The following is a 13,178-nucleotide window of genomic DNA, read 5'->3' as shown; positions in this document are numbered from 1 at the left end:
ATATAAAACTTTATAAACACCCGATTCAAATTAGTGGGGTCGGCAGCCAGCGGAGCGAGCCGGGAGGCAGCCCCGCCGCCCTCCCGCCTGCCTTCCTGCCTGCCCTCCGCGCCGCCGGCCTCTCCCCGCTTTCCCCCCTCACCCCTCCCCCGCTCTCCTCCTCCTCCTCCTCACCGCCGCCGCCCCGGCCCGAGCGAGCCCGGCTCCCCCCTCACACACCCCCCCCTCCTCACTCCTCCGCCTCCTCCTCCTCCTCCCTCCGCCCCCTCACGCCGCCCAGCGCGCTCCTCTCGCTCGCTCTCCCCTCACACACACACACACACACACACACACACACACACAACACACGCCGCCCGGAGCCATGCCGAAGAGAAAGGTACGTGGCACCGGGGCACCGGGACCCTTTCCCTTTTCCCTCCCCCCCCCCTCACACCGGGGGCCTCCCCTCCCTCCCTCCCCACACACACACACACACACCGGGGGGGGGGGGGGGGGGGGGGGGGCGGTGAGGGGTTGTGGGGGGGCAGTTTGAGGCGCGTAGTCCCGCCCCCCCCTCCCTTCGGGGCGGTAACGGCTGCGAGGCGGCGCGCGCGAGCGGAGGCCCCGGCGGGCGCTGAGGGAAAGGAGGAGGAGGAGGAGGAGGAAGGGAGGGGGGGGGGGGAGAAAAAGGAGGGGGGGGGGGCGGGGCGGCGGGACCGTTGCCGGCCGCGCGCGCGCTCGCTCTAACGGCTGAGGGGAGGGGAGGGGCGCGAGCGCGCGCAGCCGGTCCGATCCGGCTGGTTTTGGCGGGAAGGGGGGGCCTGAGGGGAAAAAAGGGGGGGGGAGGAGGAGGAGGAGGATTGGGGGGGGGGGTAGGGGGGGAGCCGCTTCCCCTCCCCTCAGAGGAGCGCGGAGGGCGGGAAGGGGCTTTGCCGCCAAAACCCGTGAGGGGAGGGGAAGGGGGGGGGGGAGCGGGGCCTCGCTGAGGGGGCGGCTCGGCCCCCGCCTCCTGCTGGTGGAGGGGAAGGGGGGGGCGCTGAGTTTCCGCCTCAGTTTGGCTTAAAGGGAGCCCCCCCCCAGCCTGTTGGGGCCTCCTCGTAGTCCCTAAATCCTAGGGAGAGCCCCCAGGGTTCGGCAGCCCCCCTGCCTCCTCTCCCCCCGCAGCCGTTAGGAGCGAGCGCGCCCCCGTTAACTTGTTGCCTCCGCTTCTCTTTCACGCTCTAGGCTGAAGGAGATACCAAGGGCGATAAGGCCAAAGTTAAGGATGAGGTAAGAAGTTGGGTGTTTTTCGCCGAAGTTGGGTTGTGAAGTGTTGGAAGGCAAGGTTCAGCTCGATTGTCAGAAAGATCCTCGAGGAGACGGGGATTGCTCCCAATCCATAGCGGCCCTTCCAAGCGTTAGCTGCGTCTTCTGGGCTGAAGCATGAAAAAACTGTTTAACTATTGTTAGTTATTATTAGGAGCGGTGTAAACAGGATATTCTTGTGCTCCTTGAGAAAGGGAAAAAAAAAAGTGAACTAAAAAACTTAGAAATTGCTCCTGGGATTTTATTACTTTGAGATGAGACTTTGTGTGTTTTGATAGTTTACGTTTCATGACATTAAATTAAATAATTTCTCTTTTCAAACAGCCACAACGGAGATCGGCGAGGTTATCTGCTGTGAGTATTCTCGTGCTGAGCAGAGATGTCACAACATTTAATAGCTTTAGGCTCGAGTATTAAATGCTGCATCTGTGTGGGAACTGTAGGTATTCTGGAGAGACGCATTGTTCAGCTGAAAGAAAGTTATTAGCTTAACAAACTGCCCCATTGTGTAGTGTTATGGGAGTGGCTGAGCAACTGACAAATCAAGTAAGTGCTTCGATTTCAAATGTTTCAATTTGCTTTCCTAAAAATAAACCATCTGGGGTTGAACAGTAAAAAGAAATGCCTCTTTAAAAATAATTTTAATAATACAAGAGTCTTTTTTTACTTAACAGAAACCCGCCCCTCCGAAGCCAGAGCCTAAACCTAAAAAGGCAGCTCCAAAGGTGAGTTGTGTTTGTGCTGTTATCAAGAGAAAAATAGGTTACGAGATTTGGATTTGTCTGTTGACAGAACTTCGAAGCGTATCTAGTCCTGAAATCCAGCTGCATCGTCGCTTCTATAAAGTTGCAGTGAAAACTTCTGTATTTTACAAAACTTGAATAAAAAAATACCAAAGAGTGATTAAATACAAGAAGACCCTTCTCAGTTGGTGTCGATCTCTTGAATACGTGAACGCTTGTGTGTTGTGTTCCGTTCAGGCCAACATCCAATGTTGATTTTACCATGCTAGATTTTGGATTCCTGTGGCTTCGTGAGTGGATGTTGGTAATTGTAATGGTGTGTGTCATCTTGTGTTTGACAGAAGAGCGAGAAGTTGCCCAAGGGAAAGAAGGGGAAAGCTGATGCTGGCAAGGAGGGAAACAACCCTGCAGAAAACGGAGATGCCAAAACAGACCAGGTATAACAGCAGGTCTAGCACTTTGAGTTACAGCAGCAAATTAATTTTTTCCCTATCAAACAAAGGCAGGTCTAGGCTTCTGCTAATGAAGATGAATTACTGCTTGAGTATTTAGACCTGTTGCTTGTGACATTAACAGTTTGTCCACGGATGCAGAGGGCTGTGTTGCCCAGTCGGTAACGAGTTAATGCTTTCTGTTCGCTAGTTGGAGTTGCTGTTGGAAAAGTTATTCTTCTGCCTTGTTCTAAAATCGCATAAAGTTAGCACTTCATAAAGCAACTCCAGGTTGCCTTTTGCACTCCTTTGAATGTTAGATTTCATTCTGCTAAGAATTACAGTGGTACGGCCCAGATAGATTTCTTCTGTTCAGAGAATTGGTGCAAGTGTGTGGTGTGTATTGACCAGTTCCCCCTTTTTCTTTTAGGCACAGAAAGCCGAAGGTGCTGGTGATGCCAAGTAAAATGTGTGAATTTTTGATAACTGTGTACTTCTGGTGACTGTACAGTTTGAAATACTATTTTTTATCAAGTTTTATAACAATGCAGAATTTTGTTTTACTTTTTTTTAAGCTATGTTGTTAGCACACAGACCGCTTCGTTGTTGTGTTTTGAGGGGGGGGGCAGTGGGGACAAATGTCACTTAGTCTATTTCTTGGAACCTAAATTTTAAAAGTAAAAGTTTACCCCCTCCCCAGTTTTTGGAAGAAGGACTCTTCCTGAATAAAGGGGGAAGGGTTTCCTTAATGCTGCACGTCTGTTTCGTGAAGTGCATCAGAGTGAACGTTGAAGCTCCCAAGACGCCTGTTGCCAACTTCCAACTGCAGTTTGTATTGCCCTCTGTGTTCCCTTTCGTGTCCTCAGTTTTTGCCTAGAGCCTATCACTCCGAAATACAGCAAAAACGGCATTTTGGGACTTGCCACTCTAAATGCATTGTCAGGTGATCCCGGACTTGTGGTGTCTAATTTGGGACATAATAGCTCTAAAAGGAGCTGCATTTCCTCTTTTATATTGTGGATCTTCAGATTAAGAAATCTGCAGTTTTAATTTTTCTCAAAGTCAGGGTAGATTTGTGAAGAGTTGTTAAACAACATGCTAAATGTGAAAGTGTCCACCCTCACTCTAAACTTTTCCCTCTACAAGTATGAAATGAAGATTCTTCGGTTTTATAGCAACTTTTACGTTTGGGTAGTCCATGAAGGGAGGGGAGTTTGACAGTTGTTGTAAAATGTTGCAGATTGTAGCCCATGTCCTGCCTAAATTACCATGATTGTTTATGAAAAGTACCTTTAATAAAGCTGGATACGGTTTGGCTTGGACTGTTCTTAATGCCTTTCTAATTTCTCTTGCCATTATTTCATCTCTGATGTGGTTAAAACACTTTGTTTTAAGCATCTGAGTTCAGATAATTAATGCATTGCTAATTCCCAAGTGAAAAGCAAGATTTCTGTACCTAAAAGTTAGGTAAGGTAACTTCACTGCAGGCTGGTTGGAAGGTCTTGACTTCATGGGAGGCCCAAAATGGAGCGTGTAAGTGAATCTCCTGAGATAATTTATCTTTGTTATCGCTTAAAAAGCAGTGGCTATCATGTCGTAACTACACAAAAGGGGGAAGAACACAGCAATCTTTCAGTTGCTGCAGAGAAAAAATAAATTTTGGTATGGCTTTCTTCGTAGTGAAACCAGAACTAGTTCCATAAAACTGATTGTGTTAGATTTGCTTGAATATTGTTGCTTCTGCTAATCAAATACAGACTTTGCTGTGGTGTAGTGACTAAGCAGGAAACAAGATTTGTTGAGTAAAAATGCAGCATTTTTATAGTCACTGCTTACACCCTAGAACAGAGCCAAACCAAAAGCCCTAACGTGTAAATGTCTCCTTCAATAACTTTATGAGATGGAATATTTCTTCCATCTCTATTTAGCCTTTCCTGGGACTTCAGTGTCTGTTCTTGGTTAAGTGCAGTGACCTGTTGCAACCTGTGCTGTTCAGAGGGAATCCAACAGCAACAGGGGGGAGTATTCTGCATCTAGAATGCTAGAGGTATTCTAGAGCACAGTTCTTACTGGGACATTCGGATCTGTTCTATCTTTCCACCTTGTGTTATCATAGCTGAGAAGTTTTACATTTGCCCTCACAAAGATAGGAGAAGTAGTGAGCTTGAGTCATGTACGTACCCCACCCAGAAGCAGCAGTGTAGAAGTGGCCAACGTTTCTGACAACTGAGAGCAGCCAAGCAGTAGGATGCAGCCGCTGACAGGAGGCAGCTCCCCAGCAGTGGGAACTGGCAGAAAAAGGGGAGTAAAGCGGGGGGACGTTCTCCAGGAGAGTCAGCCCTGGGACAAGTGAGTGGGGCTGTGGTGGTGGGCAAAGTGGAAAGGAGCTCAAGAATTAACAAGAAGGGCACTTAGGGTGCTGTGACGTTGGTCTGCTCTGCTCGGCCGTGTCCTCAGAAGAGGATCTGATGGCTCTAGGGAGGGAGAGTGGCTCACCTGCATGAGAACTGCAGGTTTGAAGTCCTCTGGATTTCCCAATGAGTGAATTTTTAAAACTTAAGTGAGATGAGCATCAAGGCAGCGGAATGGTCTTGGACATCCATGAGCTGGATGATGTTGGGAGCGCTCTATGAGCAGTGAAACGGGTTTCACCCAATAATAATGTAATTATTATTACATTCAAATAATAATGTAAGAGTGAAGAAATCTTGAAATACCCCACCTTGCTTTATGCTACTGGGCCTCTGCAAAGGGAGTGAGCAGTTCCAAGTGAGCTGGCTTTTGAGCAGGTTGCTGCTGGCCTGGTTGCCAACTGAAATGCTCCGAAACCAACCTTGTGGCTGGAAGGCCTCTTCATCCCGCAGTTGAAAGATACACTGCTGCTGACGAAGTGTAGTTACAGATCTTATTTTTGTCAAAGAACGTGCTCCTGAACTATTAATGTTTTCAATACTTAAAATTCTAAAATGTTTGCTGCTGTGTTGTGCGTGATGGCACAGGGTATTTCCACCAGCCAGAGGAAAATATTAATTCTCATGAGAACGGTTGTGTCAGTTTCTCTGTAGTCATCCAGCCATGCCACCTTGACTGCTTTCCATTGAACTTCCAACTCTCATTACCTCTTGCATGTACTGAAAACTGTCTTCATGTCTGTGGCACATGTCTAACTTCATGCTCACGTTTTGGAAAGTATTGTCGATTTAGTTTTTGCTACAAAGCTCTTTTATATTTTCCTTTATTCTGATCTGGAATCTAGCTGATCAGAATACCCCTCTCTCCCATAAGCAGAAATGTTGCTAGGGAAGTTTTATACTCACTGGATGATCTGCATCTCAGCTACATGAGGGATCTGCCTGTCTCTTCTCTACGCAGCGACACGTATTTTTTGCTGCAAGATTTGAATCTATTGCTACATCTAAGGTGTTTCCCACTGGGCATGCCCTTGTGCTGAAGTTATTTTTTCTTTTTGGGCTTGACTTGACATGCAGGGCTCATCTATTTCTCCTTAAGCGAAATGTAAGGGATGCTAAAGACAGTAAATCCAACTAATTAGTTCTCTAAATTAAAAACTAAATAGCAGACAACTCTGTGCTGTAACCCATGCATGTTTAGTGGTTAGAAATAGCCACAAATCTGCATCTCCAGCTGCCAGAATGCCTTAAGCTAAAAATAAGTTTTTCTGTTAAATCATAACCATTTTACATGGAAAATTGTGTGTGTAATCTGGAAATGTGATTTATGCTACTGGGTACGTTAAAAAAGCTGGTCTCTCAGGTGGTGTTTGCTTAAGCACGCATTTTGTGCTATTAGAAAGTTTGAGATTACAAACATTGGAGACTACTGGTGTGTTTCACGGAAACAGAGGTAACCTGAAAAAGCACCCAGTGATACACAGTTGAGAGTCACTATGTGATGTTTCAGTGATAAATAACGTGCTCTCCAGCAATGTGTATTTTTTCCCCAAATTTCAAATCAGGCTGACGATTTGAGCATTTAAAGCACTCCTCAGAACACACAAGAGTTTCCATATGCAGCAGATGACAAGGAAGGGCCATGGATTGTCTGGTTTACAAATAAGTAACTAAGTAGTACTGACAGAGCTCAGTTGTGCTGCTGGGCTTTGCTTAAGTTTCCTGTCTAGGATTTTTTCCCCTGTTGCAGCACAAATCCTCCTCTGTAGTTTGTCCACCATGCCTCAGTGCTTCTTAAATGTCGATGTCTTGAGGGCCGACAATGAAATTTTGAAGGGTAAATAAGCTGGGATGCTGGCAGTTTCCAACTAGCTGTATCACTTCGTATTGGCTACGGTACATCTTGAAATCTGTGCTACGCTCAGGCAGGGTTGTGCTGGGTACACTGGATGTGGCCTGTTCTTAGAATAAGATAGGAAAGCTTTTTGTCTTTCTGCTAATTACCCGAGTTCTGAACACTCACTGTCAATTTGCATGATTCTTTTTTCTTGTTCTGCTTTCTGATACCTTTCCCACCTTCATTTTATCCATCCTCTTCCAGAAAAACTTGATTTGCACAAGTGATGCCCAGTGAAACGGGAGCCTGGTTCACTATGAAGGGCTGAGCCTGTTGCTTGGAGTTGCAGCTGCTTTCATGCAAAGGAGAACAGCCACATCCAGGATGCAGAAGGTCACCACTGACAACAGAAAGGCAAATGAGTAGGTTCAGTGTTTCCTTACAGGCCTTAGAGTAGTAGTTGTGTACCTCTCTGGTTTAAATCCATATAAAATCAGTGGCTGTGCCCGTAAGTTTTTTCTCAGATTATGGCTTCAGCAAAAGTATCTGGGAAATAGGCCCAAATAAATATGCATGTTTGCATATTTTTTTGAAATTACTTTTATATGGAGTTATTTTATATAATTTATATATGCATATATATATATTAAATATTTGCATATTTGTTTTACACTTTGAATCTAAAGCTGCTTTTTGATTGTATAGGTAAGCTTGCAAAGAATGGCTCAGCTCTTAGTGGCACCAAAATATTTAGCGTGCTTCCAGTGGAGCCTGTGGGTGATTCCTGTTTTCTTAATGCCTCCACTTTTTGTTGGGATCTTAAGAACGTTTAGATTACTGAGACATGATAGAGCAAAGTGTCTGGACTTTTAAAGTAGTGTACTAAGTGACATTTAAATGTGAGTAAAAGTGTGAGCAAGTTGCAGACCAGCATGTCACCACAATTCTGCAGAAACACCTTTAGCTCAAACATATTTTCGCTGTAAAGTGAAAGTGGATTTTGAGCTAGAAAAAGTATGAGAACCGAAGTAGATTGTGCTGGGAGGACTCCCAAGAAAGACAAACTCATGTCCCTGCCCCTCCCAGTGCAGTGCCCTTGGATTAACAGTTTTGAGTTTCAGGATAACGTACTCCTGCAGAAGTTTTCATCTTGCATTCACAGAGCTTAATTATATTTGGAAAAAGTGACGGTATACTCCTCGCATCAGCCAAGCCCTGCCATGGGTGGGTATGAAAAGGAACAAGGAAGGAAAGGAGACTAAATTTCAGTGAGTGCACACAGCGAATATTGAGTTGCAGGATCACTCACGTCAGAAGAATCAACTAGCTTGATGGCACAGGGATTTCATTGTCCCTAAATCATCCCAGATACAGTAATACCATATCCAGGGATTAATATTTCTAACTATAATTTCTGAGAAATGGGTCCTTATCCTGCCGTTCATAAAGATGAAATGGAGCTATAGTTATGCAGACAATTTACAATGCACACCTGTCCTCATTTGCAAGGGATAGGAATGAGAACATGGGAAGCTGATCATGAGTAGAGTTTGACTGAGGCTGAGGAAATACCAAATAATAAAGCATTAGTAAATTGAGGTTAGGACGTTTTCTGATGTGAAAGACTTTTTTTTTTTAAACAAAACAAAAAAACTCTTGGCAATCTTTTTTTTTTTTTTTTTTTTTTTTTTTTTTTTTTTTTTAACCATCTCCTTGAAATGGGAATTTTCAGGGTGCCAGATGACGTAGGGTGCGACAGAAGAAATAGCAAGAGAATACATCAGGGAAAGCTTCCTGAATGTGAGGTCTATTAAAATGCATTAATGCCTCCAAACAATATTTCGTTGCCTCAGGTGCTTAAAACCAGCCTGGAGAATGTACTAAGAAAACATGCTAGAAGGAGTGGTCCTACAGTGTCTTTAAATAACCCAGATGTGTAATATCACCTTTGCTCCACCTTCCAACCCACCTGCAGATACTGGAAGACTTTGCCTTTTTCTACCAGACACTTGAACCCCAAACTTTCTGGGTTTCCCCTTCTGAATAGCATATTTGGTCATGGATTTTGTTTTATGTTACTCAGTTATCCCACTAAACTTACTTTTGGATTTTTAACAGATTTCCCTCTGGGCGACAACTCTTTCCTGCTCTCCAGCTTTTCGGTTGCTGTTGCTATGTGGAGGTTAGTGTGTACAGCAATCGTGAAGCAAGAGGGGAGTTAGCCCAGAGAAGATTACTATTTTAGTGTTTCACAATCGGGAGATTTTGTGTGCCTTTAGTCTAATGAAGTGGTATCTCTCTGCTTATTCTTGACGGAAATAGGTGTTTTCTAAGTATAAGAACCGAATGCGTAATATTAGGGGGTCTTAGTCTAGTGTGAGGACTGATTGTAAACTTGGGCGACTAAATTACCTTTTCTAGTGGTTTCCTTCTTACTGGAGATAATAACAGAGATTGTTAACTATGCTTTGGGTATTTGGTGAATAGATTTTGTTGGACTGTAGCCTGGTTTGAAATGCCCAGGTTTCCCTGTCACAGCATGACCAAATTAGCTCCCTTGTTGGCAAGCTAACCAGAAATCCAGGAAGGAAAATTCCATTGATACTAAATTAATTTCTCTTGCGAAAATGCCCATGGTTTCAAAAGTAAGCTGGATGTGAGGCACATTGGCAGGGGAGCGCTGAATTTGGCAATCTTGCCTCTCACATTCTTGCCCCAGCTCAGTGAACACGGGGATTTATGTAGTGCTGTTTGTTTCATTATCAAATGTTGATTAACAGCCTATTCCTTCCCTTCACCACACGGTGGTACCAGGAAACACAGAATCAGTGCTTGGAAGCCAAGAAATGGCTGGCAGTGTCCAAATGCATCACACACTGCCTGTTAACAAACCTGGGAGGCTGAAGTCTGGCTTATTACAATCCAACGTGTTACTTTTAGAGAGTGGGACAAGTTCTCTTCCAGTATTCCCCATCACTGTAGTGTTGTGCTGGCTTGGGAGACAACATTAGGCAACCAGTAATCACCTGAGCAGTGCGAGTCTCTGCACTGATTTCTGATGTATCAATACAACCACGTGAGCACTTTCCAGTTTCTGTTATGTTTTTGCTCAAAGCCCACACGGTGCTCAATTCATTGCCAGTTTACAGGCCTACCTGACATCTCAGACGAAACGTGTGTTACGGCAGATCTTTGAACTTAGGCTTCCCAAATTCTATTCTAGGAGTCACCGGACTGCTCGTTTTTTCCCTCAGCAGTTAGCGCAGCTGGTATGACACGTCCTGAAAGTTGAAGCCTAAACTACTGCTGCTGTTATCCATCTCACCTGTCCTTAACTGGGGAAGGGATACTGTATCTTAAACCTAGATTTAAATAGCTATTGTATAAGCCTGGTCAATTTTAGGCTTGTTGGCACAAGCTACTTAGATCAGATTTGCTGAATCTTCAACCTGAGATGACAGTATTGTTCAAAGAAATAATACATCAACAAGCTTTCTGTACCTTTTGTCACGTCTCCTTTTGCATGCCAGTGTCTTGAGTATGTTTGCTTTTTGTCTTCAAGGTAAATGCAATCCAGGAAATAGAGTTGTAATACTTGTGCTAATTCGCAATGTTCATTAAAAGCCTGACTAGAATGATCAGATTCTTCTGATGTTGTAAAGTTCAGTGCTCACTTTGGTAGCCAGCAACCTTTCCCATCATTGCATTAACATTCTTGTCAGGTCTAGCAGCATGACATCCTTTAATATATATTGGGCTGAAGCAATACCACCAATTGTAGAGAGCTGTTTGTCCTTCACCTTGTACATTATGAAACACTTTAGTCATTGGGTTATCTCCTTCTAACACATGCTTTCAATGTTTACCCTTAGCAAGTAGCAGTGCCTGAAGTTGGAAAGGAAGTGGCTGCTTACAAGAGTTGGAGAGATTGCAGGTGAAACACTTGACACATTAATGATACTTCCTTGAAGTGGATGCAAAATGGAAAGATGAGCTCCTGGTAAGCCAAACTTGTTCTTTTTCTTCAGCTCTCAGTACATGACTGGGGCAGGGATCACTGTGCTAGATGCATTTTTGGGATGAAGTGAGCAAAACATCACACAGACTTACAGGGAGAAGACAGGGATTCTCAGTCACTGACAGGTATAGATGCCTTGCAATGAAGATACAGCACACATTGAAACTAATTGTTTCAGGGACATTGGAGTGTGCACTGCGTTGGAAAACACAACATAGTTTTTATTCAAATGACCCTATTATATATGCACCGTCACCATTCCCTGCTAGTTCCTAGATAACAACCCTACAGTGATAATTCAGTGATGAGTGAAATGACCAGGCCAGAATTCTTAGGTTGCATATAGAGCTTGCATTGTGTGTGTGTGTGTGACTCAGCCCAGAATTAGGGATGCCAATAGCCCCTTTTAGACCCTTTCTTCCTATCATTCACGGAGGTGGTCAGCTGCCTGAGTGAGTATACCAGATGGGCTGAACTGTGTTGGCTTCAGCAAGCTTATACTATATACAGGGCCTGGCTTGCACACATGAGTAATCAGATTGTTTAAGATAAAATGCCCCAAAGTCATCTCAAGGTCCTTCTCACATGCTGTGTGCTCGGCACTGGGTTTATGCATTTGCTGCCTTTGTGCATCAGAGCAGTGAGAAATGCAATAGCTTTTTTTTCTGAACTCAAAGGTGCTGGGTTCCTGCCCACTATGAAGAAATGGTGTCTGAACCCTGAGCAGGTAGTTCATTACACAACCAGACACGTATGAAGTCAGAATTGTGGCTTCTTTGCACTTTGTGTGCAGTTAACCCAGCAGCAGTTCTCATGCACAGCAGTTATGTAAGTCTCTGTGCAATACCGTGCTTTTCTCACAAGAGGGATTCTTCCCAGTATTGCCACCTCACCAACACTGGTTCTGCAGCTTTTTTGTCTTTCGGACACAGTTTCCATCTTACACTGGGAGGCAAATAACTAAATTTTCTTCATGACTGGTGCTAAGAACTGCGAGGCCACAAGGGGTAACTAACTGATACTCCAGATAGGCTGGTTTACTGGTTCCTGATCCACACTGATTCACTTTCTCACTTCACTGAACAATTTCTAAGGCCATAGTGATGAAATTTAAACTCATCTGCTTCTGTCTGTATCTACCTCTCCCAAAATGCTTCTGGCAGCAGGTGAGCTTATGCCAAAAGCGCCCTGGTGATGTTGTAAGGAGGGACATTTATCCATTGGTAATTGACTCCTGTATTAATTTCCAAGAATCTGGCAAGCAGCTGCCAAAAAACCTGTTTCCGTCTCTGCTGATCAATATTGCCTTTCAACAGGCATGTGGTGTTACTGAGCGTTAGCTAATAGCGCTGTGTTTCTTGTACTGCTTGAAGAACTGTGACATGCTGCAATGTCTTTAGATTTCAGAGAGACTTTTCAGTTAAATAATGTTACATCAGATGTTATTTATTATCCATTTCCAACACACTGGCCTCATTTCCACCATATCGTATGCTGGGCTGCCGCCACAGGGCATTTATCTCTAACATCATGTTAGTAGCTTTTTAGGTTGAGGCAGAAAATGCTTCTGTGCAGATTTTAAATAGACAAATAAGGCAACAGGTCTGGCCAAGACTTTCAGAAACAAGGTTATGAGCAAATAATCTTTCTGATTTCCCACAGGAAAAGGGTGAAAGAAGTCTTTACCTACCTTGCAAGCCCTGTCTAAGTCTCGTTTTTGCCATCATTGAAGTCAGCAGCAAAACTCAAACAGGCTTCCAGAGTTGGAACCTTTTAAAATGTTCACTGCCTGTGGCAAAACCTTTATTGATATAAAGCAGTGTGCACTGAAGCTTTTAGTTATCCCCACGGGGTGACAAAATACCTGTCTCTGAAGTTTTTACTCTGTAAATTGCTATTACTCAGTGGCTGGAGACATACTTGTGAGCAAAGAACAGGAGAAGGTGGTGGGAGAATCGCACAGACTGCCCCACGGTGAGCTCTTTTGCCTTGGACATGTTTTGAGCATCGTGTCTGAGTGTGACAGTCTAGAAGGCAGGTGTGGTGGTGCACTTTGAGAGCCTGACACATCCGTGGGCAGGGAGGAACTTGGTGGTGTGGCCCACCACTATTCCTGCTCCACTGGTATTTACTGGTGCAGCCTTCAGCTGTTCCAGGCAGCAAGGGGGTGGCTGCGCAGCTCCCCATTCACGCTGCAGCTGCTCCTGGGTGCTGGAGGTTTATCTGTGCATTGAGCAGGTTTTGATATTTTTTTAATGTGCTTATTTTATGAATTCTTGAATATGAATGCTGGGATAGCCTTTATAGGGAAATGTAGGTTGTTTTCAGTGGTAAAACATCACCATCTGAGTAATACCATGCTCCTTTCTTTACAGGGACAGAGGAAAGGCACAGCCCCAGTGTAACAAAGAAATTGCTTTCAATCACATGGAAGGAAGCCCGCAGAGTTTGAAG

General features: G+C 44.6%; 1 protein-coding gene across 1 annotated transcript; it reads left to right on the top strand.

Moving 5' to 3' along the window:
• Nucleotides 1-245: 245 nt before the first annotated feature.
• Nucleotides 246-3,785, top strand: HMGN2 (high mobility group nucleosomal binding domain 2). Its single transcript, XM_032202381.1, has 6 exons — nucleotides 246-376; nucleotides 1,204-1,248; nucleotides 1,609-1,638; nucleotides 1,959-2,009; nucleotides 2,369-2,464; nucleotides 2,889-3,785. Exons 1-6 carry the CDS (start codon nucleotides 362-364, stop codon nucleotides 2,922-2,924), a joined length of 273 nt encoding a protein of 90 aa, XP_032058272.1. The 5' UTR covers nucleotides 246-361; the 3' UTR covers nucleotides 2,925-3,785.
• The last annotated feature ends 9,393 nt before the right edge of the window (nucleotides 3,786-13,178 follow it).

Source organism: Aythya fuligula, chromosome 23, assembly GCF_009819795.1.
Source record: "Aythya fuligula isolate bAytFul2 chromosome 23, bAytFul2.pri, whole genome shotgun sequence".
Lineage (NCBI taxonomy): Eukaryota > Metazoa > Chordata > Aves > Anseriformes > Anatidae > Aythya > Aythya fuligula.
Note: the sequence above shows the minus strand (reverse complement) of the source record. Positions and strands in the feature narration are given on the sequence as shown.